Raw genomic sequence first — 25,966 nt, 5'->3', positions numbered from 1 at the left:
ACATCAATAATTCCAGCACGAAAACAAGTAATATAAACATGCCCGCAATGTCGGCAGGTGCGACATACCAAAAATAATCAAAGTCCTAACGGAGAAAAAGAAAGGGTAATACAAATGGTTCTGAATATCCTATTAGAGATTATACAGTACACAAGAAAACCCACTTGAAATTGAGTGGGATTCAATGCAAATCGAAGTAAAAACTAAAAAGAATGAAGCAATTATATATCTATTAATACAAAACACCACAATTCACAACCCAGCAGAAACCAATCCATGCAAGGTCACAATCCCAATTAAAATATTCTCATCGTTTATCACAGGCAAAAACTGAACAGGCGACGGAGGTGCTTCCATTTTCTTCATCGCCTCCACCGCCATAGCCTCCGGGCCAATAATTCTTGGATTCCTAACATCAACAAAAAACATCACTGTTACATACTCGTCTCCTCAACCAGCATCAAACATAACTTGAATGCAGAATATGTATTATTGACACCATTCTCTGATTAAAATTAGAGTTTGCTCTTTACCTATTTCTAATGATTGACATTAACTGTGAACTTCTGTTCTGATTCTGAGTTTTCTAGGTAGGATGTACGCATGTAATGATATGATGATGATTGTTACCTGTTGCACATCCTCCCCACAGTTAGTTGGAAAATGGCTTCCCCGCTGGCTCGGAGAGTGCGACGAAGATCACCGTCGGTGAACGTTCCGATAAGACGGTACCGGTCATCGATCACAAGGAGGCATCCGCATCCTTTGCTCGTCAGTTCCACAAGCTGATCCATAATCAAATCCGATTCTCTGCAAATCGGAAGGTCGTCCTGTTTCCTCATCACATCCTTTACCTGCAATTCAAATTCGAATCAGACAACAAATTAGGGGAAAACAAATGCAGACGCAAAGGAACAGAAAGAGGAGGACCTTGAAGATGAGACTCTTCCCGATCTTTCCGGCGGGATGGTTCGCGGCGTATTCCTCCTTGGTGAGATTCCTCGCCTCCATGAGCGCGATGGCCACAGTGTCCCCGAAAACCATCTGAATGGCGGTGGATGTGACCGGCGCAAGGTTGAAAGGACAGAGCTCTCTCTGGAGAGGCAAATGCACGGCCATGTCGCACGCCGCGGCCAGCGCGTTACCTTCGACGGAGGTGAGCGCAATGAGGAGTGCGCCCTTCGCCCTCGCACAAGGCACCAGGCGGAGGAGCTCCTCGGTGGCGCCTGACTTGCTGAGGAGGACGAGAACGTCACGGTCGGTGAGGATCCCGATGTCACCGTGGAGCGCGTCGACCGGCGACAGAAAGGCGGAGCGGATGCCGAGCGAGACGAGCGTCTGCGAGATCTTGTGGGCGACGAAGCCGGACTTGCCGACGCCAGTGAAGAAGACGGTGCCTGCGGCGTTAAGGAGGGCGCGCGTGAAGGCTAGGGTTTGGGAGTGGTCTACGTGTTCGAAGAAGAAGTTGAGGTGGCTCTGCTGGGACTTGAACAGCGTCGTGAGGGCGCTCTCGTCAATGTGGCTGCTCTCGTCAAGGCCGTGTTTCGCCGCCGCGGCTGGGAATGCCGGCACAGGAAGAGAACCCATCGCGACGATCTTGTGACGAAGGACTATTGCTTTTCCTTCAGATCACAAGAAAGGAATATCAAACAAAAAACAGGTTTTTTTTCTCTTCCCCTTTTTCTCTGATTCATATAATAGCATTGATGGAAGCTGATGCCTTTGATTTACGCGGTAACAAAACGAGCGTTGGTTGTGCCGTTAAACTAAAATTAAAATTAAATTATTTTTATTTACAAATGGACCATGTAATAAGGCCCATCCTCTATCCCAAGGCCCGCCTAATTACATATAGTACTTTTCATGCGGCCCACTCAATAAATTTGGCGATATTGTTTTTTAATTTATTTTTAATAAATATTTCTAAATGATCTTTCCATTATCGTTTCAAGTTTTACTAAAATTCTTTTGTAGAAGCCAAATAGACCTTAGTGTGTTTTTGGTCAATATCTTTCCTACTTTTGGACACCAAGTGATAATGGAGAAAGGCCTATATGGCAAAAGTGTTCAACTTGCATGATGAGTTATTCTATTTAAAGGTACAAAATCATATTCGTTTTCTTTGGGCTAAGTAACTGTATAAATTTTCCATCTCACACATTAAAAGTATGTATAAGATTATGTTATGGTAACATTTCTCTACTCTCAATATTTCTCCTTTTTTTAGAGAAATTCTTAAAAATTAATAAAATTCTCAACCTCCCTAAAATAGTAACCCTAAGTTGTCCAACATATTTGGAAAAATCTTCCATGCTCAATTTTCTTAGGGCAGTTTAACACATTGCTTGTGTTTTCTGTCAAACATTACCGGTAGTAAAAATGATAATTTTGTTATCTGTTTATCATATTTGTTATTTATTTTTTAAAAATATAAATCTCCTTTCACTTCTAATATAAGTTCTGGATTTATATTTTCATAGCAGCAAAAGAAAAAATGAAATCCAGGTGCAAATTTTGTTGTGTACTTTGCATCGTAAGTTTTGAAAAAGAAAGTGAAAAGAGTGTTAAGAAGAGAGAGAGAGAGAGAGAGAGAGAGAGAGAGAGAGAGAGAGAGAGAGAGAGAGAGAGAGAGAGAGAGAGAGAGAGAGAGAGAGAGAGAGAGAGAGAGAGAGAGAGAGAGAGAGAGAGAGAGAGAGAGAGAGAGAGAGAGAGAGAGAGAGAGAGAGAGAGAGAGAGAGAGAGAGAGAGAGAGAGAGAGAGAGAGAGAGAGAGAGAGAGAGAGAGAGAGAGAGAGAGAGAGAGAGAGAGAGAGAGAGAGAGAGAGAGAGAGAGAGAGAGAGAGAGAGAGAGAGAGAGAGAGAGAGAGAGAGAGAGAGAGAGAGAGAGAGAGAGAGAGAGAGAGAGAGAGAGAGAGAGAGAGAGAGAGAGAGAGAGAGAGAGAGAGAGAGAGAGAGAGAGAGAGAGAGAGAGAGAGAGAGAGAGAGAGAGAGAGAGAGAGAGAGAGAGAGAGAGAGAGAGAGAGAGAGAGAGAGAGAGAGAGAGAGAGAGAGAGAGAGAGAGAGAGAGAGAGAGAGAGAGAGAGAGAGAGAGAGAGAGAGAGAGAGAGAGAGAGAGAGAGAGAGAGAGAGAGAGAGAGAGAGAGAGAGAGAGAGAGAGAGAGAGAGAGAGAGAGAGAGAGAGAGAGAGAGAGAGAGAGAGAGAGAGAGAGAGAGAGAGAGAGAGAGAGAGAGAGAGAGAGAGAGAGAGAGAGAGAGAGAGAGAGAGAGAGAGAGAGAGAGAGAGAGAGAGAGAGAGAGAGAGAGAGAGAGAGAGAGAGAGAGAGAGAGAGAGAGAGAGAGAGAGAGAGAGAGAGAGAGAGAGAGAGAGAGAGAGAGAGAGAGAGAGAGAGAGAGAGAGAGAGAGAGAGAGAGAGAGAGAGAGAGAGAGAGAGAGAGAGAGAGAGAGAGAGAGAGAGAGAGAGAGAGAGAGAGAGGCCCACATTGGATAGGACCGTTCAAAGTCAGTCCAAAAGCAGAAGCCCCACGTGCACACCTGTCATCTTTGTCTGCTACACTGACAGGACACTTCCGGGTGGATCCCATATAAGCCCCACGTGCACACCTGTCATCTTTGTCTGCTACACTGACAGGACACTTCCGGGTGGATCCCATATCACATAAGTAAAAAGTTTGTATAAACATCTTTAACTAAAATTAGGATGCTTGTATTTTCAGTTCAAGTAATTCAAATTTTTCAAGAAAACAAAACATAACTATAATATATGAAAGTCTACATGTATACTGAATAGTGCAATCAAATTATACGTCTTAAATTAAATTATTCTAATTTCAATATTATGCTTTTTATTATAATGGGTGAACAGGATAATATTGCAAATAGTCTATGCAATTAATTACTTTGAGGCATTATTAATGGATTGTTTTTTTAATTTCGACTCATATAGTTATACCTATTTTATCTTGTCGAAAATTTTCTTTTATATGAATAGAAAATTATTTTCCTATTTTACTTTCTACTTAGAGTGTTTTTGTGATATAGTTATAGCTATTTTTATTTTGTCGAAAAATCTTTTTTATGAATAGAAAATGGTGTTTCTATTTTATTTCCCTTGTAAATGACTGGTCGTGATCTATCTAATTATAAATAGTTATAATAAAATATCAATGTAGTTTTTGGTGAAGAGAAAATAGTTGGCATAAAAATACAATAATTTTATCCTTCTAAGGTGGTTGGTGTCAAAGATGAGAATAACTACTCTCTTCGGTTTTAAAGCTTCTAGACTGTTGTAGAACCTATTGTGAAGCTTGCTTTGGAGCTTGTTGTGGTGATGGACCCTGTGGTTGACTCTGTGGTTAATTTTATTGTGGATCTTGTGTATAATGGTGGATCCTTTAGTGGGTCTTGTAGGAGATGATGGTAGTGGTGTGTGAGTGAGTTTTGATTCATTGGCTGATATGGCTTCTTTGAAAGATGTTATTCCCATTGTTAATAGTTTGAAGTGTTTGCAGCATTTAGATTCACCTTGTTTCAATTTGTAGAATCGAGGCTAAGTCTTCTTAACAAATTATCTTCTAACTCCAAGCTTAAGTCACGGTATGATCCTTAATTTTCCTTGCACTGTTTGGTCCTATCGGGTGTCACCTGTAGAAGACACCCTAAGGCTCAAGTCAGTGTTTGTTTGAAAATTTTGGCAATAAATACGCAGTAAAGTCACCAACTACCTAAATATCAAACCTATATTTATACACTTTCATAATGGGTTTCTGATTAGGGTTGACCCAATTGCGACCCATACACCAATACTTAGGGTTAACCTATCTCGATAGTTAGTCTTGTTTGTGGTCCGACTGATTGGTTTACTAATCGTTTCATTGTTGGATGATTGACCGCTCAGCCCATGACTGTCTAAAGTCTAAATAAAATAATATACTTGATGAGAAAAAAGATTATAATTTTGAGGAATATTATGATAATTTAAAGGGTTAAATATGTTTGTAGTTCCTAAACTATCAAACAATTTTGTTTTTAGTCTCTCTTTTAAACTGTAGCAAAATTTGAAAGAGAAACTAAAAACAAAATCACTTGATAGTTTAAGAACTAAAAATATATTTAACCCTAATTTAAACTATAAGAAATACGTTCGAGAAGTACCAAAAAAAGTTAATACTAAAATTTTCAAAAAGAAGAATTTTTAATATATATTAATGAGTTTTAAAAGTATTGTATGTCTTAATTTGATTGAGAAATTTAATTATTAAATTTTTGTTTCCTAATGTAACCTTAATTTACTCTTTTTTCATCTATATAATTATTTAGTTTTTTTATAATAGATATTTTTACCTTTTTGTACTATATATTTTTATCACGAATGTGATGTAATTCCTTATTGTTTTATTTTTAGTTTTTTAATAAAATCTTTACATTATAACAATAATACCTAACATTGGTGCTTATTTAGAAACAAAAGAAAATATAATTTATCCTTTTATATGTTTTATCCTCATACTAAATCCCATTTTATTACCATTCTTTAAAAAATAAAGAAGATAAATCTAACCATTCAAAGTTAAAAACTTTATTTTGAACTTATTCATTATGTAAATAGTTTTATACTTTTAGGTTTTATTCCAAATGACTTTTTATTTTTTTTTAAATTAATTTGAATTTTTTTTTATGTTTTCTAAATAATCTGTTTCATAACTTTAATATTACCTTTATAAGTATTTTCTTATTCAATTTCTCCATTTCATTTTTTTTACTCATTACATGAAACCCTGCTTCATCCATTCACTCAATCGGTCTCATAATTCTAGAAACACTAAGAAAATAGTTTAAGTAAAAAAAAATATCTTTCTAAAATAATTATTATTAAATTAAAATACCTAGTCTCAAAACTTCTAATAATAATCCAGATCCAAAATCAATAACAATTTTTTTACACTCTTTGTTATTAGATTATAAACAAGTGTTTTGATAAAAAAATATATCAAAATTATACTGAAAGTTAAAAAATTCTGCACGAATTAGCAAAAACAATGTGCACCAAAAAGAAATTCAATCATTATATGATATAACACAGTTGATGGTGTAACTTGAATTTCATTTTATATATAATTTGGTCCATATTCTATTATGAGAATCAAAATACATGGTGACCCTTTGCTTTTACAATTTTATTTTATATTTTTATAATAATTACTAATAGTGATTAACAATAAAATTAATAATAATAATTGTCATTTAAAAAATTAAAATTAAATTATTTATTTATTTTTCTTCTGTATTTTTAAAATCAACAATATTTAAATTTACACTATGCATATTTTATTTCTCATCTTATACTTTCTTACCTATATATTCCTTCCATTCTATCTTCTTTCTTTTTAACTAAATAAAACTTGAAATAAAACAGGACTTTAGTAATGGGTCATCTCAGGAGAGAAAAACATTTTGTGACCAAAAAGCTTTGAAATTGTCCAACTTCTGGCAAAAGGGCTCTATCACGAAAAAAATCTCCAAAACAAAACTAATAGTTAATAAAGGTGCATGCATTGTACGGTTAGAAGTAAGATTTTTTTTACAGTTTGATTATTAAATAATATATATTTAATAGAAATAAAGACAATTGAAGTGCAAGTTGCATGTTGCTTCATGTACTTTTGATATACTTAATACTTTGGCCAAGGACAAATAGTTGAAGTCGTAGGGGCTGTTCTTCTTTACATATATATACACAAGAGATATTGAAAAAGTCTTCTCCAAAACACACGCGTTCGATAAAAGTTACCCTTTTTTGTACGAAAACAAAAATAACAATCTGCAGGCATTTCTTTATTTTGTAACGTCATTTTCAAACTCCATTATTCAAACAACAATGAAACTATTACTAACAAGCAAGAATAGGGCTTATAGCTTGGTCCCCTCATGCATCATTTACAACTTACAATTTAATTTCAATGCTTGTTTTCTTCATTTATTTTTCATGTTGTGCCAAAGTAATACCCTTAAATCTTATACTAAGGGAAAATCAAATGAGGTTGTTGATTTTGCAAAACATTGGACAAAGGGTCCAATGATGTTATGTCTGTAAACTAGATTTTGATTGAGGATGTCCAGGCCCAAAACAACTGTTGTTTAGGGCATTTAAGTTCAGAAAGAAAGAAGCTGAATTTTCTGTGTTTGAAGTAGACGACAGTTCAGTAATCGGGCAAACATGTCGGAACAAATGTGAGCAGTTAAGTTTATTTTAAAGTGTTTCAAACTCGAGTTGTGTCATAAGAATAAATGTAGAAAAAAATCGATTCAGTTACTCTCGGAAATTTGACCACCTAGTTCAGCCTTCAACACGTGTTCTAATAGTTCTATAGTTCTTTTTTATCGTTATAGTGATAAAGTCAAGTATAAAAATTGCACGCGTGTAAATATCTGATAGAGTATGTTTCTTCCCGTATCTATGTTTGTATGTTAGTGAATGAATCTTTTTTACCTTTGTGAATATGGTCAAATATGTCTGCAAATTTATTACATTCAAAAGATCAAATAGTTTTTTTTATACACATTTTACTGAGACAATTTTATTGCGATGCCTGGGTTAGAAGTCATATGGAGATCTGTCCCTAATGCAGAAGATAAATAAATAAATAATAAAATGAAAAGAAAAAATATTTAATTTAAATAAATTAAGATAGTTTTTTAATATTTACTTATTTCTTATATTATTTATATTATATTATTGTTTATTTGCAGTCGTAACATTAATATTGATGGTAGTTATACATATACGTAAATAAGTAAACCATTAGAAGATCTAGTAATTGGAATCATACATAGATTACACTAATTAATATATATAAGTTGTCAAATGAATAATATGTTAGTTTAGGAATGTACAATACTTCCATTATTATCTCCTCTTTATAAGAGGGGAAGGTTTTTTCAACAATAATTAAAGATAAGTTACTATGAACCAATTCAACTTTATAATTTTCATCTTTTTAGTTTTACAGCATTCTCTTGGGCTCACTTTGACAGTGTTGATAAACATTTTAGATTTTATTGTTCTTATTGCAAGTTAAGATATCTGTGCAAGCCTCCATAAAATGTTTTTTTTTTCTTTGAAATGATCGAGTATATAAAGATTGATGATCTTAAAAAATCATTCAAAAGGATCATCTATGTAACATCTGTTTTTGCAGTATACAAAAAATCAATATGTATTTATGCTCTTCAACTCCAAAACAATCACATCTAAATAACATAAATTTGAAATTTTTATACATTTTATTTTAGTATTCAATAGTAGTTGACTTTGTATATTGGAGTTTCATTTCTTGAAATTGCAAAGCTCTCAATCATCAACAAGTGTCACACCTCTTTTTTGAGTTTTACAATGCACATTTCTTGAAACTGCTCAACACAGTTTTGAGTCTTTGTTTTGTTTAGCCTCGTTCTTTCGTGTCATTTCACTATCATGTCCCTACAATCAAAAAATATATATTGATTTGTAAAATGATTCCTTCATTTATACAAAAATTCGTGTGCTGCAATACCTCCTTTGTTGGCATTCTCGTGTTGCAGTTTGTGAGTTGTTCAAAGAAGTCAATATACAAATCTTTCAAAGATTGAGAAACACCAAAAGATTAGTGTTGCAGTAAAAGTAAATTATTGTAATCAATAATTAAAGGATCAAAGAAGAGACTAATGTTATGTTTTCCATTCTCTGTCAATTGTTTTAGTTATTTGATATTCATCAAATTGACAAAAGTATTAAAGGTATTTTTTATATCATCATAACTGATATATATATATATTTTATATATATATATATATATATATATATATATATATATATATATATATATATATTGTTCAACAAATGTATTGTACTTCCAAAATACAAATCTCTGATAAATCGCTTTTAAAATATATATTTGATTATTTTTATTCCTTTTTAATATTTTATTTTATTTTATTTTATAAGAATGCCTGAGTATGAATTTTGAATGCTCACACGTAAAACCTTATATGGCTCCATTGTAATCCTGAATAAAATCATTATGTAAAGCAGCTTTCTTTTTACTCTATGGAGATTAATGTTGCAATAAAAGTAAAATATTATAATCAATAATTAAAAAAGAACTTAATGCTTTGTCTGTCTGTGGGAAGACACAATTTGTGAGGGTAATTACTGACATTATCTGCCAAGACAATTAGGAAAGATCGAACATAATCATGTACAATTTGCATGTCTAAGTAATAAAGACAGATAATGTCCAGATAACTTAAATCTCCTAATTTTTTTTTTGGTTTGGTGCAACAAAAAAATTCATATTCATTAAAATAAATTATAACTTATATATACAGTATTATTTTCTTAATAATATACTGTTATGTTTATTTATAATAAACTATGAATCATTAAATTTCAGAAAAGGTAGTATGTTTCAATATGATAATCATTAATTATTGAATATAATAAAATACTAATTTAAACTACTTTCACACGATGGTAAATAATTTGTATCGCTATTGTAGTTGGAAAAACTTAATTTGAATCACATCTTCGTGTCATAAAGATATGTTTTTCATTAGAAAAACAAATAAGAATTTACAGTGTGACGACACACACGGTAGAAAATGATTTAGAAAAATGAAATAAAATATCTCAAACAGTACGTTGGATAGAAAAAGTAGAAAGTAAACTACACAAAAGTAGGTGAAACATGCAAGAAATATATTATGAAAAATTAAAAAAATCATCACAAAATCGATAGTTACTTTGACTCTCTTAAAATTTATTTTCCCCATTAAACATTGTATTTATACTCTTTCATCCTCAAAGAAATAAAAGCAAAGCAACACTCTGTCTGTGTGATTCATTGGAGGTAATTAATATATTATGAAAGAGAGTGCGTGAGAGAGAGAGAGAGAGCATTGTGGACCCAAGTAATAAAACTGTGTGCAAAAATATTAAAGGAAATCGCAGTCCATTAATAAGGTCAGAAAATACTTACCCTTGTTTTTATGGTCCTGGAGGGGCCAAAACGTCATTCCTCTGTGTGAAAGAATAACTTATTCTGATACATTAATGATGATCGAAGTTTGATTAGTGAGGGGATTATAGGAGGAGAGAGAGAGGGTAAGTAAGTGTAGGTTTTAAAGACATAAGTGTTTAATGTGTAGTGGGGTAATTAATGAATGGTTGGTGATATTTGAATAGAAGAATGCTACCTGGTATAGATACAGAGGTTGGAAGTATGTTGACGATGACGATGATGGTGTTGACGATGAAATGGAAGAAGGGAGAAGAGCAGTTGAAATTGTGGGGCAATAATTGTGTGAGCAGAGAGAGTGTGCACTTGGATCTGTGAAATACTGTACATAACGTGAGAGGTGGTCAGAGATCAGAAGGGTTCAGTGGCTAGTCCCTTGGATTGGAGCAAGTCTTTGGTTTGGTTCATCAGAAATAGCAGTCACTAGCTTAAATCACGCAGTTATGGGGAAGGTAAACTTTGGACACCTTTTCTCCACATTTCTTATCTCTTTTCTTCTACCCTCTGCATGCTTCTCTCCTTTAACTAACAACCAATACGTAAAAACTTTACACACCCCATTTTCTTCTTTTTCTCTTTCCCTCCTTACTTTTCAATTTTCTTTTTTTTTTAAATTATTATTTTCTTCCTCCATTCAAAATAACTCACGGATTCACCAATTCTCTACTTACTTAATTTACACCACCTAGCAAACGATACAATTATTATATGGAGTCTATTTCATAGACACAAAAGTTATGCCTTACATAGATTATAAATATGGTCAAATTATAATCTTTAAGCAAACATTTTTGCATGATTGGAATGCTTACCTTCATAAGAAAACATCATTAATATAAATTACAAGTTAACTTTTTTTAAAAAAAATATGGAGTTTAGAATGTGAATCTACCTTGTTATTTGGCTAAATAATAATTAATAAAAAAGGTAAAATTGTATATGATAGAATTTAAAATACACTTTTCTTTTGAAATAAAACATAGCATAAAATTAAAAGTGTGAATGAAAGTAAAAACTGATAAATAATATAAAGAAATGTTATTGAATTCAAGCTTTTGAAAATCTAAAATTTGTTCCGTCGATGATAGAAAGAGAACATTATTGTATGTACTAAACAAATTTAATTGATTATTTTAGGCACTAAACCTTTCATTGCGAGGAAATAAATAAAAAGAGGGAAACAAAATGAAACATAACTATGAGAGATTGATGAAAAACAATTATCTAATTAAAGTGAAATAATGTTGAAAAGGAAAAATAAAATAAAATTATTAACATGTTTGAAAGTATACATACCCAACCTAAAGAGAGACTTTAATGCATCCTTATGATAGATGAAATTTTAATCCAATCCAATCTATTTTGTTTTTCATTTAAAAAAAATAATTTATTATTTTATTCATAACCTCATGTTAAGCATCATCATCGTAATTTCAAAACATTTATTAAAAAAAACAAACATGAAAACATAAAGACCATACTGAACTCATGATAAAAATTGTGGATCGATAATGAGGTTTTAAGACAAACCTTTTGTCCTATAAGTCATTCATTGGAGATGGCCAATCATTCTTCTTAGATCTTGACTGGAGGTTTATATTCTTATTACTTTAAATGCTCTTTAATCCTTCGACTTGTTAGTATTATGGAGCTTAATTTAGTCTCACATCACTTAATATTGTGAGATGTTATTTTTTATTTAGCTATATAAGCAACCCTTTGTAAAGCTTAAAAAATACAGTATAGTCGCAAACGACATTTGAAGTCATGATTAAAAGATTTAGCAGAACAATTGTAGCACCACAAATGTATTCTATTTCATTATACTACTTGTTGTTGACTGATGTTGGTGAGTTAGAGCATTTTGTTGAGGTTGTGTAGGAAGATGAATATGTTAAGTGGGAGTTAGAAATGAAAGACAAGATAAAGTCTCTTTAGAAGAATAAAACAAGGTGTTTAACCAAGCTACCAAAAGGAAAAAAGGTTTTGCGAAATAGGTGTGTCTATAGGTTAAAAGAAGAATCAGACGGTAATAGAAGATATAAGGTTAAGTAGTGAAAGGGTTCCCACAAAAAACAAGGATTTGACTTCATAGAAATTTTCTCTCATGTTGTCAAGATGACTCACCACCAAAGTTATCTTGAGTATAATAGCTGCATAAATCTTCATCTAGAACAGTTAGATATCAAAATTGCATTCCTACATGAGGATCTTGAGGAGAAAATCTTTATAGTACAACCAAAATATTTTAAAGCAGACGACTAAGATAATTTATAGTATGAAAGTTTCATAAAAGCCTGTATGGATTAAAACAAGCACTAAGACAGTGGTACAAGAATTTTAATGAGTTTATGACAAACTCAGGTTTTCACATACGTGAAGAAGATCAATGTTGTTACGTAAAAAAAATATGTTGACAACTATAACATCCTTATTTTGTATGTGATGATCTGTTAATTGGAGGAGCTAATATTGCATAAATTAACAACTTGAACAAACAATTATCAGAAAACTTTGAAATGAAGGATTTTAGCCCAACCAAACAAATTCTTGGAATGAGAATCTCCAGGGATAGATCTGAAGGTATTTTGAACTTATCTTAAGAGAAATATATACAAAAATTGCTTAGTAGATTCAATGTTGGAAATGCTAAAACTAGAAATACACCTTTGGAAACTCACTTAAAGTTTTCAAAAGAACAATCTTCTCAAACAAAAGAAGAAGAATTTTATATGTTTAAAGTGTCATATGAATCTGTAATAGGGAGCTTGATGTATGCTATGGTTTGCACCAGACATAACATAATACATGTAGTGAGAGTTATGAGTAGGTTCTTATCAAATCCCAAAAAGGAGCATCGGGAAGGTGTGAAGTGGATATTGAGATATCTGAAGGGCACTTTCAAAGATGAATTTGTCTTTTAGAAGAAACAATCTCACTCTACAAGGATTCTCTTATGCAGACTTGAGAGGAGATCTAGATGGTAGAAAAAGCACAACATGTTACATTTTTACGTTGGGTGGTACAACTATCAGTTGAAAGTCTAAACTTCAAGGAAGAGTCACTCTCACTGAAGTTGAGTATACATATCAGAAGCAGCGAACGAGATGATATGGTTGAAGAACCTTCTAAAAGAATTAGGGAAAGAACAAGATGACCCTCTATTGTTCAATGATACTAAAAGTGTTATATATCTTGCTAAAAATACAATTCTTCATTCTAGATGCAAGCACATTGAATTAAATTATCATTTTATCTTAAATTTGATAAATGATGGAGACCTGTCTTTGTCCAAGATTCTAAGTGCAGAGAATCCAACTAATATGTTAACCAAGATTGTCACAACAAATAAGTCGAGACTTTGTATTGCCTCAACTGACCTTCAAGAGTAATTGATGATGAAGACAACTACATTAAGTGATAATGTAAATCAAGCTCCAAGCGGAAGAATTGTTAGTATTGTGGAGTTTAATTTAGTCTCACATCACTTAATATTGTGAGATGTTTTTCTTTATTTAGCTATATAAGCAACCCTTTGTAAAACTTGAAAGATACACCAAATAATTAATATACTTCCTAGTGTAGTCATGGACGTAGGTATTTGTATGTTGAATCACGTTAAATTCTTGTTTTATTTATTTATCTCTTTCCTGTTTTATTGTGTTGTTCTTAGCACCACCATCGAAAATGGACAATACCTCAAATGAGGAGTAATTGACTTTGACGGTGTCACTCCACAAACTTAGGATCAAAACATTGACACCCATATGTGAGACTGATAACGAGGTTCTAAGACGAATCATTGATCTCTTAAGCCCTCCATTGGATAAGCATAATCATTCCCCTTATACCTCGACTGAGGGGCTTGTATTCCTTTCGCCTTCCACACTTCAAGATGTTTTTTAAGAACAAAACCATGACAAAGTTTCACGCTCCAAAGCAGATAATACCTGGAATGCATGATGATTGACTCTAACAATGTCACTCGACAAATTTAGACTACACACTCCTAGTTTTGTAATTCTCTTTTTTTATATCTTTGGCTACACACTCTCTTAATTGTTTGGTTTGTTCTTCAAGGTTTAATCAAATCTTCAAAGTACTTTTCGTTTTGTTATCACAATTTTATAACACATTTTTTCCTTCATGTGTGGTTATGTTCAAATAAGAGTTCTCAATTTCATTTTATGGAATAACTTTTCGGTTATACATTTGATTATCTTTACTTCTCTATAATATTTTTATTTATTATTCATTTTTTATAATAATGTTTGACTCTAAACTTCAAGTATTTAATAACATAAACTCTTAATCTTCAAGATGTTGGAAGTCACACATCGATTAGAGATAAAATCAATTTATAGTATATAAGTGAGTGCAAACCTCACCTTACAAGCCAATTTTGTGAGCTTGAGTTAGGCTTAAAGTTCACTCCTTAACACAAAATACCCTTTCTCTTATCACAATTTTAATTACATATTTTTTCTTTTGTGTTATGTTCAAATGAATATTCTCAATTTCATCTAATTAAATTTGGGTTAGATTTTTTTCACCTCTTTATAATATATTTATTTATTTTAATTTTATGTAAATATTTGACTTTTAATTTTAAATGTTCAATGACATAAATCCTTAATTTAATTTAATTTAATTCAAACTTAATATATGAAGAATCTATGTTAAAATTTAAATTATTATTAATTTAATTTTGTTATTTGAGTGATTTTGTGATATATTATAAATTTTTAATAGTATAAAAAAACATCTCATTAGATATTTATGTAACTATAATATTTTTCTTAATATTTGATTTTTTGTAGAAAAAATATGTTATTTTAATATTGAATATTTTGATATTATCATGATTTATTTGGTGTGATTTTTTTATAAAAATAATTTAATTGATATTTGGAACAATAAAAAATAGATATGGGTATGGATATACAAATATATTTGTTACTCACTGGAAATAAGAATAATATAAAAGTTGTATATCTACTGTATTTGGAAATGAGAAAGGATATAAATTTTGATGGTAAGAAGGATAAAATAATCAAATACTTCATTTGTTGACATTCCTAGTTAATACGTAAAAACAATTAATATAATTAAATTAAAATTACTAAATCAATTATTTTTAAAATTTAAATATCAAAATATATCCAAATTTTTTATTTAAAAAAATATTATTTTTGTATCAAAATTCATATAATGAAATCATACTTTAACCCTTTATTAAATTATTAAAATGTCCAACCTAACTCAAGTTGGATAAATAAAATTTAACTGCCTAATACTAAAATTACATTATAACATTCTCACGTAATAAAAATATAAATAATATATTATCGTATCAAAACCACTACAATCCAAAATCAATATTATATATAAAAGTATTTCAATGTTAAGAAGAATTTAAAATAAATGATAAGGAAGGAAAGAGAATGGTATACACAAACATAAACGTTGTTGTATTCGGTTGGCTATAAAGATCGAATACACAATTACCGAAGAACTTCCAACGTGTTTATATCTGTGACAAAACGACAAAGGAATAAATCAAGAGACAGATGGTTTTAATATGGAGATTCTTTGTACTTTCTTTTTATAATCACAATTATTTAAAATGTTAGTAAGGTTATCCATTCATCATTTTTTACATGATGCATATTTAATCAATTCTGAATTTTGTAATATTAATCCAATTTTGAAATAATATAAAAAAATTTATACTAAATAAATAAAGGTATGAAATTCAATAATTAGATTAAAATAAATTTGTTAATGTAATAAGTTATTGAAAATATAATTTAATTATATTTTATTTAGATTAACATTTGATTAACAGTTAACTGAATGTTACATTCTAAAAGTATGTGTAATAAGATAAAATAGTAAAAATACTTAGAGACAAATCATAAATATTTTTTAGTTATCCATATATTTTAAATAATCAATAATATTTATGGCAATTTATTGAGCATTAATTAAGAGAATTAGGAATTAAATGAGCCATACACCCCAAAGATATTAACAACTATTTAGAAAAAATAATTAGAAAAAGTATAATTTGTTTGTTTTAGGCATACAAATGAAACAATTTCAAGGATTGAAGTCATTTGACAAAGGAAAATTTATCAAGTAATTTAATATCATTTTAAGATCAATAGTTATTATAAATAAAAATATTCTAAAAAAGTTAAGGCATGATAAAATTAATTTGACAATAAAGTATTCTAAAATTTTGTCTACATTTTTATTTAAGAAATACTTTTTTCATCTAATAATTATAAAAATAGAAAAATAACAAAAAGAATGCGAAATTCAAAACTATTATTTAATTATATTTAATAGTGCAAACATAATCAATTATGTACTAGTATATTTTGATTATATAATTATTTTTTCTTCATATTTTTGTTTGTGTTGTTATTTGTTATGAGTATGTTTGTGTTAAGAAAACTTATTTGATAAAAAAAAAATTTAAAGTACTTCTATTCAAACAGAAAATGATATATACTCATTAACTATAATATAAAATAAAATTAATTAAAAGAGAAAAGAAGATAACTAAGAGAAAATTCCTTAGTAAAAAATGTTGTGCACCTTAAGAAATTTGTGGGATAATTTTATTCAATAAAAGTCTTAACACATGTATATGTTTTCCATGTCTGGCTTTCTCATTACACTAATTTCAAGTTCTTTCCAAAAATATGTAGAGAAGTGTTTTTATTTTTTGTATTTTTTTGTGTATTAGTTCCTTCCATATATTTTTTGTATTTTAAAATAAGTTTCTTAAAAAAAATTAAAATAATATCTTGTATGTTCTTTATTTAAATTTATTATTTATTATTTATTTTATTGTAATTTCTTTTTAACTTTTAGCTTAAGCCATTATTATTTATTTGAGAGAATAGTTTACTTAATTGCTTACTTTCACTCTAATATTAGAGTAAATCATATAAAAATGACTAAATCACTTTCAACTTAATGTTAAGATTAAGTATATATGTTTTACTTTTTTCATTTATCATCCAACTTTTTGTTTTTATTTAATATTAAATATTTAAGTAATAAAACTTTCATCAACTATGTGAAATAAACTTTATCAATGAATAACAAAACTTAACTTCAACTTTCCAATTCTCTCATTAGAAAAAATTAAAAGGGTTAAATTTGTTGTATGAAAAAGTAAGTCACTATATATTTTTTTCCCTATAATCAGAATTATAGCAATGATTCATTTACATTAGATCAAAGATAAATTTTTATGCACTCTGTCTTATATGATCTTTTGGTTAGTGAAATTTTTTCTACTAATAGTTTCGAATACAGTACCAATTTAATTTTTCAAATGAAGATTTAATACAAGTGATGTCATAATGATTGGTTGATGTAAGACTTGATATCATTACATGTGAGTAATTTTTCTTTATTAGCAATAACTAATACACAAATAAAAGAATAAGGAGTGAGGGATCATATACAAAAATATCAATAGAGAAGCTAGGTCACACATTAAGAAATGGTTTGAAAAATGTAAACAGGGACAATGAGATTGAAACATTTTTTAATTTCAAAAAGAAATAGTCTTTATAAACATGCTTCGAACGTTGTTAAGAACAATTTGTTGATACTTATATCAAGTTTGTTCGTGAATTTAAAAGGATATTTAGATTAGAATTTATAAATTTTTGTATATAGAGCACTTCAAGTTTTTTTTTATTAATATATTTTTTACCGTTGAAACAAAATCAATAAATACATGTAAGAGATGTAAGTATAAAACTTTTATAAACATGCTTCGAACGTTGTTAAGAACAATTTGTTGATACTTATATCAAGTTTGTTCGTGAATTTAAAAGGATATTTAGATTAGAATTTATAAATTTTTGTATATAGAGCACTTCAAGTTTTTTTTTTATTAATATATTTTTTACCGTTGAAACAAAATCAATAAATACATGTAAGAGATGTAAGTATAAAACTTTTAAATACTAAATCCCCTTTAAGAGAAAAGATCACACAAATAAAACAACACTACAAACAAAGACTGAAAAGTGATGTATCTTTTTACTATGCTGAAAAGTAAAATTTATCTTTTATATATTATTCAACTTTTTTGTTTTACTTAATGTTAAATTTTCAAACCACATTTCAATTTTTAACAATTTTTCCACTAACTTAGTGAAATAAAATTTATTAATAAAATAATAAAATTCAAGCTAAGTTCATATTTCATAAGAATAAATTCCAGTTTTGTGACATTCAGAAAGGTTGAAAGAGCTTAATTTGTTGAGAAGAAAAAATCGCTAGAATTTTTTTTTGTCTTATAATTATAGTTATAGCAATGATTCACTCTCATTATATCAAAGGGAAATTTTAGATGCACTCGATTTTGTATGACCACATGAAATTTTTCTACCAAAAAAAATATATGTTGTCTATAACCAATTTAATTTTTCAAATGAAGACTTAATGGAAGTAAGTAATAATATAATCATTCTTAGATATCTTTAACTTGACTTAGAAGAGCCTATTAAAAATTACCTAAGCTTAGTTATGCATGCATTTCATTACTCTTTAATTATTTTTTTCAAACAGCAAAATCTGATAGGCACTCACATGCAATCATAAAAACACATAATATCACTCTACATTAAATGCATGGAACTTTTTCTTTAACACAAATCTAATTAAGCAGAAGTTAAAATCAAAAGCACTATGATATCTATGATCTCATTATAATGAGTCTTGTGCTTTACTGTTTTGATAAACTGAGACGCTCTGCTGATTTGCTGCTGGACTGTAGAGATGTTTGGTTTGACTTTTGTGCTTGATAAGGTTATTATTTATGCAATTCTTATTGCAAGTATTTAGAGCATTATCTTCAACATCTTGGGCTGTGTTCCGAAAATAAATAAAATGAAAAAGGACAAAATTTGCATGGCAAAAAGTAGTGGATGGAAGTTGCTTGGGACCTTGTGGCTTCTGATCATAATGAAGTTTGTTCCATTTGGGAATTGATGAAAGAAACCTTGTGATTTTATAGCTGTAGTGATTCAAGTTGGTAAGCTACTATCAGTTAATTACTGTAATTAGACGTTTCTCCTGTCTTTTCTATCTTTAATATAAACAACTTTATTATCTGATTCATTCCAGTATTATTTATATTTTATCAATATATTTTTCCTTTAATTATTTAATATCATCAACTCCTCGTATTTTCATTATATATTTTTAACTCTTTAACTACTAATTTAGGATATTAATTTGGCAACACAAAAAACAGTAATAAAATATATTAAAATTATTTTTAAAAAAAACAATATGAATTGTCAAATTTGTAATCAGTTTTCTAATATAAGTAACTGAAATTTACTACTAATTAAATTTTTGTATTATCAGAAAAATAAATTTTCAAAGAAGTGTAAAAAATTTATCTTCTCATGCTTAAAAGAACTATTTTGAATGAGAGAGTTGTTATTTAAAGAAAGCATGATCCGTTTGAAATAATTGTTATTTGAAAATTTTCTCATCATCTTATACCTCTTTGTTTAATCTGTGTTATCTTTCCTTTTAAGTAGAATTTCGATATTTTTAAAAGGTATGAATGATTAAAAATAATTTTTAAAGTCTTAATGATCTTAAATTAAACGGACAAAAGAAAGTTAACCAAATTGGAGACGAAAACTAACGGAACTATTTTTCTCTCACTCCAACAAAAGAAAACAATGCAGTTTATTTTTTACAATGCTTTTCAAATCTTTAGTATTATTACATGATAAAATATTTTATGAATAAAAGTCCTTTGCAGTTCAAAAAACTAATAATAAAACATGAAAGTTTTAGTTAATTTAGTACGATGTTAACTGCATTATGCAGTGGTTATTAAAAAAAATTGCATGATAAAGGTAAAAATTGCTTTAATTATATGGCCCTCATATACAGGCGAAAGTACTTATGAAATTTATACCTAAATCATTATATGAAAGAATAGATCCTCTATGTCTGAAGTGGTAGTCTCATATATGCCCCACTAGAATCACTTCAAAAAGGAAAATAAGAAGCTTAGCTTATCTTTCCACCATATACCCACTGTCTTATTGGTATTTGCTTGTGCAAATGGTGCTATAATATAGGTGCCTCTTCGTCATCAGAGGGATTGCGCAAATTTCTTCCTTTTCAACAAATAATTGCATAATACAAAAAAATATTACACAGATTTGTCGGCCAAATTCGTTATCAAGTTCTTTTTCTTTTTTACTGATTCTATTTCTGCGTTTCGTTTGAACAACTTGCAGTATAATTTATACATATTTCACTATTCTCCCAAAAATATTGTCTCGTCAACCATAAAACCAGTTCCTTTCAAAATACATAAATTTCCAAAGTAACTTTCTTCTCCTTTTCTTTTGATGACCTATTTGTAGTCTTTTAACTTGTAATATAAGTTTGCATAATTTAGTCTTCTACTATAAGAACCTAGTTCCACCATTTTGTGTCACCATTCAAATTCAAGACTTTTTAGAAAATGTTATTTCTTTTCAATATAGCTCTCACTTCGCCATTTGCAACAGACATAACCAAATTCAAACGAAAACATGTGAATTAATGACATGCATCCTTTAAGCATTATATAAGGTATAAGGTACTATATGTATAAAAGAAAGCATATACAAGTTTTTTGTTACATTGTCTGCCATTAATTTTGCTTGGCTTTTATAATTTCACTTCATTCGAAATGACAGCACTACAGCATATAATATGAATCAGTATCATCAATCAACTTGATCTATTTAACAGCAGCCGTAGAAGGGATTGAGAGGGAATAAATCTTGTCAGTTTGAAACAGAAGTTGCTATTGCTATGATTAAGTTTTAGAGAGGCACTATCATTGTTTTTTCACACAAAAATATGTTTGGGGCAGACAGTAAAGCATATATATATAAGTGGCAAGTGTGAGGAAAAAAGGAGGTCGAGAAAGAACACTCATTTGTAGATATGAGAAAATGATGATCATCAATGTCCCAAATGTAAAAGAATGTTATCCAACATATGGAAGTGACTTCCTACCTGTAGTTTTCTGGTTCAAAAACAATCATCTATTTGTGGAATGAAATTGTTAGCAACTTTGTATGTAGGAAAATCGAATCCTTGGAAAATAGAAAATTGAAATAATATATATTTATTCCAAAAGCTAAGCATGATAAAATTAAGACGCATAATTAATAAACAAGTCTAAGCTTGACAACATCGAAAAGTACAAATATGTAGAACTATGAATAATAATACCATACTTTTGGTTTCTCATCACAAGGATCATGGCTTCCATGTATATCCATTCACTCTCACAGTCTCACTTCCACTTTTCAGTACTTCCCACGCACTATCAGTCTACTACCAGTACCGCACTGTCTGCTTTTTAAGCAGAGATGCATGATATCCCAGAATTTAATTTTAAACTTTTTCTTCCCCCTGAACAAACAGGATCCAAAGACAAACAGTCTATATAGACCAGATATAGCAGCTTTCACAAAAGAAAAATGACAAAGAAGAAAAGAAAAAAAAAACCCTAAATGTTGTGATACTAAATTAGACCATAACTCTAATAGCTTATTGGATTAAAAGAAGAGACCCCAGTTGAGGAGGAAGAAGTTTTGACAGGGAGAAAAAGAGTAGAATTTGGCATGGAGTGAGAATTGAATTCCTCTAATGAGTTGCACTTGCACCTGGAGGAGGGAGAGAATGATGAGGCAGTGGCATGGGTTGTTGCTGAGGTGGTGGACGCTTCCTTTTCTTCTTCTCGTAGCTAATTCCTCTTGCTTTGGATTGCAGATCACGAACCTCGCGAAGGTAGAGTCTCACAGCTCGAGCTCCAAAAGGGTTTGCCTCGGGCTTTCCTCCATTTTCCTCAAAAGCTGCACGCAACCGTCCAATCAGAGCGTCAAGGCTCCCCCAAGCTTGCCTGAGAGGACATGGACAAGGTGCTGGAGGGTTCGGGTGCCCGTAAAAGGGGCAGATCGGTGTGTGCACTTTCGTCTTCCCAAATTGATCCAGGTACCTACACTCACAGCAGTAATTACCAAAAAAAAAAAGTTTGTATTCATAACAAACAGGCACATGTATAATGGAAGGAAAACAATCTTGGTATAACTCAGATGAAAACTATCTGGTTCTAGCAAGATTGATTCTCAGGGAAGATACATATGTTCTTCTTCATCCGAAAAAAAAAAAGAGAAAGAAGAGGTGCATGGTGTGTAAAACTGGTTAAAAGGGTGTGTATTGTATGTGGGTACCTTAGGAATTCAAGGACGTGTGCACCGCTACACCTTGAGAGGGAGAGAGGGGGTCGGTGATTCTTGAGGTATTGACCGAAGGTGTTCCAGTCACGGCGTTTCTGGTTCTCGTAGCGGCTGCTGCTGGCGATGGAGTTGGAAGCAGCGGAGGAAGAGGAAGCAGTTGTGGTTAAGTTGGTGGTGGTGGTATTGGTGATGAGGTTGCAGGTGTTGTCGGAGTTACATGTGTCTATAAAGTCTTGAATATTTGAATCCATGGCCCCTCGTGGTCGCTTTGCAGATCCAAGGTTAATTGTTTCGATTTTCTGTGTGTGTGTGTGTCTGGGAATAGTGTATCTGGGTTGCTGTTCTAGGGTTCCCAAGACAGTGACCAGAGTGAGGAGTGTGAGAGAGATGAAGGTTAATTGAGATAAACAATTACTATACTTATAGTTTGGATAACAGTTGAGGAAATGTCCTTTTGTTTGAATAATTTCTTTTTTAATGTTTTTTTCCTTTTAGAAGTTACTGTAAATGAAAACAACAACCTTAAAGGGGAAAATTATTAAAAAAGAAAAGAAAAAAAAAGGAAAGGGAACAAAGTCTGATTAATTGTTGATTGGTGTTACAGACTTGATGGGGTTTTTTGTATTTTTTTATTCGATGGGTGAGAAAGAGAAGAGAAGAGAGAGAGAGAGAGGTGACAGACATGTACCTGCAAATGGTGAAGCAAAAGAAGATTTATTGATGTTGAGAATGTGATGAGATTGATGGGAGTGAGTGGCCCGTTGTTGTGAGTGTGTGTTGAGCAATACTAGAAAGGTCACAAGGGTAGGTGTTTGTGGTTTTTTTAGTAGCTTTGATTTCTGATATTGCTGAGGGATTGGGTTTTTTTCCTTTAAAGGGTGGAGCAAACTCAAATTTTCATCGTTTCTTGTTAATGGTTTTATTAATATTCTTTCTTGTGTTGTGTGTTAGGTAGAGAGAGAGAAAGAAAGAAAGAAGAAGACGATGAAGAAGATGATGAAGGAGAAGAGAGTTATTAGGGCTTTGGAGGAAATAGGAAAGAAAGTTTGGACAGTAGGTTTGGATGGAGACAGGAAAAAGTTTGAAGGGGTAAAAATTAGGGAATAACATGATTCTGTTTCTTGACCCTGTAGCCTTGAATGACAGTTCCTTCTCATTTTACCTAAATACCCCTACCCGTTTACCCCTTTTAACCCTTTCTTTCTCTCTACAAAGATCATACTTTAATTTCTGACACCACCTTTGTCCACTTCTCACCTCATTTTTTATAAATTTTAAAACACAAACCAAATTCAAAGCCTTTTTCATATAAAATTATAAATCTTTTTAATTTACTCTCTGGTTATTTTACATGTCAATCAAACAAATCCTATTTGTCTCACACAAAAATTAAGTCCTACTTTTAAAATATCATTCTTATTGATTTACATGATATTGGAGGTATAAATCTTAACCATGGGAAATGTTTAATGAAGAGAGAAAATAAAATCACATTTTTGAAGATTTATCCATTGATATACAAAGTAAAATTGGATACTGTGTGGTGGTTTAGTTTCATATATACTTGATGAAATACTTAAAGCAGCTTACTCTTATACAGTTACTACAAAATTATAAATATGAGAACTCGACCTATATAATGTTTGAGAAAATATAGTGGTAAGTCAACTTAGTAATTTCTATAATGTTTTAGGTTGAATTTTTTTTGTCATTTATGTAAGAAAATGTCCCAGTTAACAATTAAAGAAAATGTATTACTTATTTTAAGATTTAATGTATTTAATGGTTCTATTTTGTTTTCTTATTTATACATATGTATCACCCTTGATTTTAGATAACTTTAATGTCAATAATAAAATAAATTCCAACTTTTAGTTTGTTAGCTGGGTAAAGAACATAAGTAAACATGTACTTATTATATAATACACATGCCTATATTTAAATTAAAATGATTGAAAATTTTAATAATTATTTCTATGCAATCACGTTTCCATAAGTAAATAGGAGTGTAAATCTGGATTAATTTCATTATTTCTGTTATCAAAATATTATATTTTTTCCATCATTATTTACTCAAATAATTTTGAGTGTTTATTAAAACTTCATTGAATTCCTTCAAATTATATAAATATGAGTCTTCTCATTTTTTTTAATTCTTATATATATATATAATATGTATAATAATTCCCTCTAAAAAAATCATATAAGTAGTAATATTTGCCCATAATTTTTTATAAAAATAATTATTTAAAATCTTAATCAATTAAACTCAAAATTTAAAATTGTGGCATGACTATTATCTTCTAATCCACAAACATACGCCTATTTCTTATTAAATGAAGTGTGTTAATGTATCTGAAAGACTATCTCTATAGGTTGGCAGTTAATATGAACTTATATGTTATGTTGCTGGACAATCAATTAATATATATTAATATTTTTGCATATCTTATTTACAGGCTATCATATTTTTTTGTAAAAAAATAAAATATTCCACTAGTGTTCTATTATATTAATTTATTAACTTTTTGCTGATTAAATAATATATATATATATATATATATATATATATATATATATATATATATATATATATATATTAATAATGTAATTTTTGTGTCTTTAAAATATAAAAGCAATTTCCATATTTGCCTTTTGTTGTTTTAGATTTTATTTTATTCTAACTTAATTGATCAAGTGTCTGAATAACTAATAAGGACTTTGGAAAGAATATAGAAGAAAAAGGTTATTCATATGATATTTGTTGGTACAATAAATGCTAGATTTAGTTAGCCATCCTATAATTGCGAGAACTATACCCCTCATTCAAAATGGGCCTTGATGGGTTTCGCTTGAAAAATTCAAACAAAAAATTCTGACATAAATTAAAGTAAAATGTTTTATAGTATAGCTTATTTAATTTGCTATATTAATGAACTTAAACATACTTGTTTTATGGGTTTATAAATATAATTAATTTATAAAAAAATATATTATATATATATATATATATATATATATATATATATATATATATATATATAAACCTTTTGAAAATGAAACTGCACCAACACAAATTTATTAGATAATGTATTGTATAGCTCTACATTGTATATTTATTTTCTTTATAACTAATTTTAATTCATCCAAATAGTTTTCTTTAAATGACATTATTTTTATTATTGTCTTAAATTTTTTTTTATTATTTATTATTATTATCATTACTTCTTCATAACTATTAATTTTTATTACCAAAAATGCACTATCACAATTATTATCAAGTGACACTAAGTATTAATTAACCAGTTCTATTTCATCATACATACTAGTAATAATAAAAGTTGAGGATGGATGACAAAATGGAGATATTGGGCATTATTTATAAGTCAATATAGATCATCTAGCATAAGTTTATAACCTATAGAGTAGGGATGACAATTTTACCCGCGGGCATGGATATCCACGGATAAAATCCGCGGTAGGTAGTAACTATCTGTAGATATTTACTATTCGCGGGTAACGGGTAACGGGTATTTTTGTAACATCCCGATTATATAATAATCAATATTATATGATAAGGACGTTAACATTCAAATATAGAGAACAGTC

At 30.0% G+C, this 25,966-nt stretch overlaps 2 protein-coding genes across 3 annotated transcripts; both read right to left on the bottom strand.

The window, feature by feature from the left end:
* Positions 1 to 28: 28 nt before the first annotated feature.
* Positions 29 to 1,857, bottom strand: LOC108323235 (probable arabinose 5-phosphate isomerase). Of its 2 annotated transcripts, none has more exons than XM_017555625.2 (3): positions 931 to 1,822; positions 631 to 854; positions 29 to 409 (listed from the first exon to the last, which is right to left on the bottom strand). In XM_017555625.2, the coding sequence occupies exons 1-3, from the start codon at positions 1,585 to 1,587 to the stop codon at positions 253 to 255; spliced, it is 1,038 nt and encodes a 345-aa protein (XP_017411114.1). In that variant the 5' UTR covers positions 1,588 to 1,822; the 3' UTR covers positions 29 to 252. The 2 variants fall into 2 exon arrangements, 1 of the variants encoding a protein (XP_017411114.1); XR_008247240.1 differs by having other exon boundaries at positions 198 to 409; positions 534 to 854; positions 931 to 1,857.
* Positions 1,858 to 21,264: 19,407 nt separating this feature from the next.
* On the bottom strand, positions 21,265 to 22,805 carry LOC108323233 (protein LIGHT-DEPENDENT SHORT HYPOCOTYLS 4). Its single transcript, XM_017555622.2, has 2 exons — positions 22,352 to 22,805; positions 21,265 to 22,116 (listed from the first exon to the last, which is right to left on the bottom strand). Exons 1-2 carry the CDS (start codon positions 22,606 to 22,608, stop codon positions 21,765 to 21,767), a joined length of 609 nt encoding a protein of 202 aa, XP_017411111.1. The 5' UTR covers positions 22,609 to 22,805; the 3' UTR covers positions 21,265 to 21,764.
* Between the last annotated feature and the right edge of the window lie 3,161 nt (positions 22,806 to 25,966).

Source organism: Vigna angularis, chromosome 2, assembly GCF_016808095.1.
Source record: "Vigna angularis cultivar LongXiaoDou No.4 chromosome 2, ASM1680809v1, whole genome shotgun sequence".
NCBI lineage: Eukaryota > Viridiplantae > Streptophyta > Magnoliopsida > Fabales > Fabaceae > Vigna > Vigna angularis.
Note: the sequence above shows the minus strand (reverse complement) of the source record. Positions and strands in the feature narration are given on the sequence as shown.

What these genes read in the sequence shown, in the direction of transcription:
- LOC108323233 (XM_017555622.2), bottom strand. Translation starts at nt 22,608, where the DNA reads ATGGATTCAAATATTCAAGACTTTATAGACACATGTAACTCCGACAAC. An exon ending in CACGTCCTTGAATTCCTAAG is followed by an intron (nt 22,117 to 22,351) that starts GTACCCACATAC and finishes CTGTGAGTGTAG; the next exon opens with GTACCTGGATCAATTTGGGA.
- LOC108323235 (XM_017555625.2), bottom strand. Translation starts at nt 1,587, where the DNA reads ATGGGTTCTCTTCCTGTGCCGGCATTCCCAGCCGCGGCGGCGAAACAC. An exon ending in GGAAGAGTCTCATCTTCAAG is followed by an intron (nt 855 to 930) that starts GTCCTCCTCTTT and finishes TTTGAATTGCAG; the next exon opens with GTAAAGGATGTGATGAGGAA. An exon ending in GTGGGGAGGATGTGCAACAG is followed by an intron (nt 410 to 630) that starts GTAACAATCATC and finishes TGTTGATGTTAG; the next exon opens with GAATCCAAGAATTATTGGCC.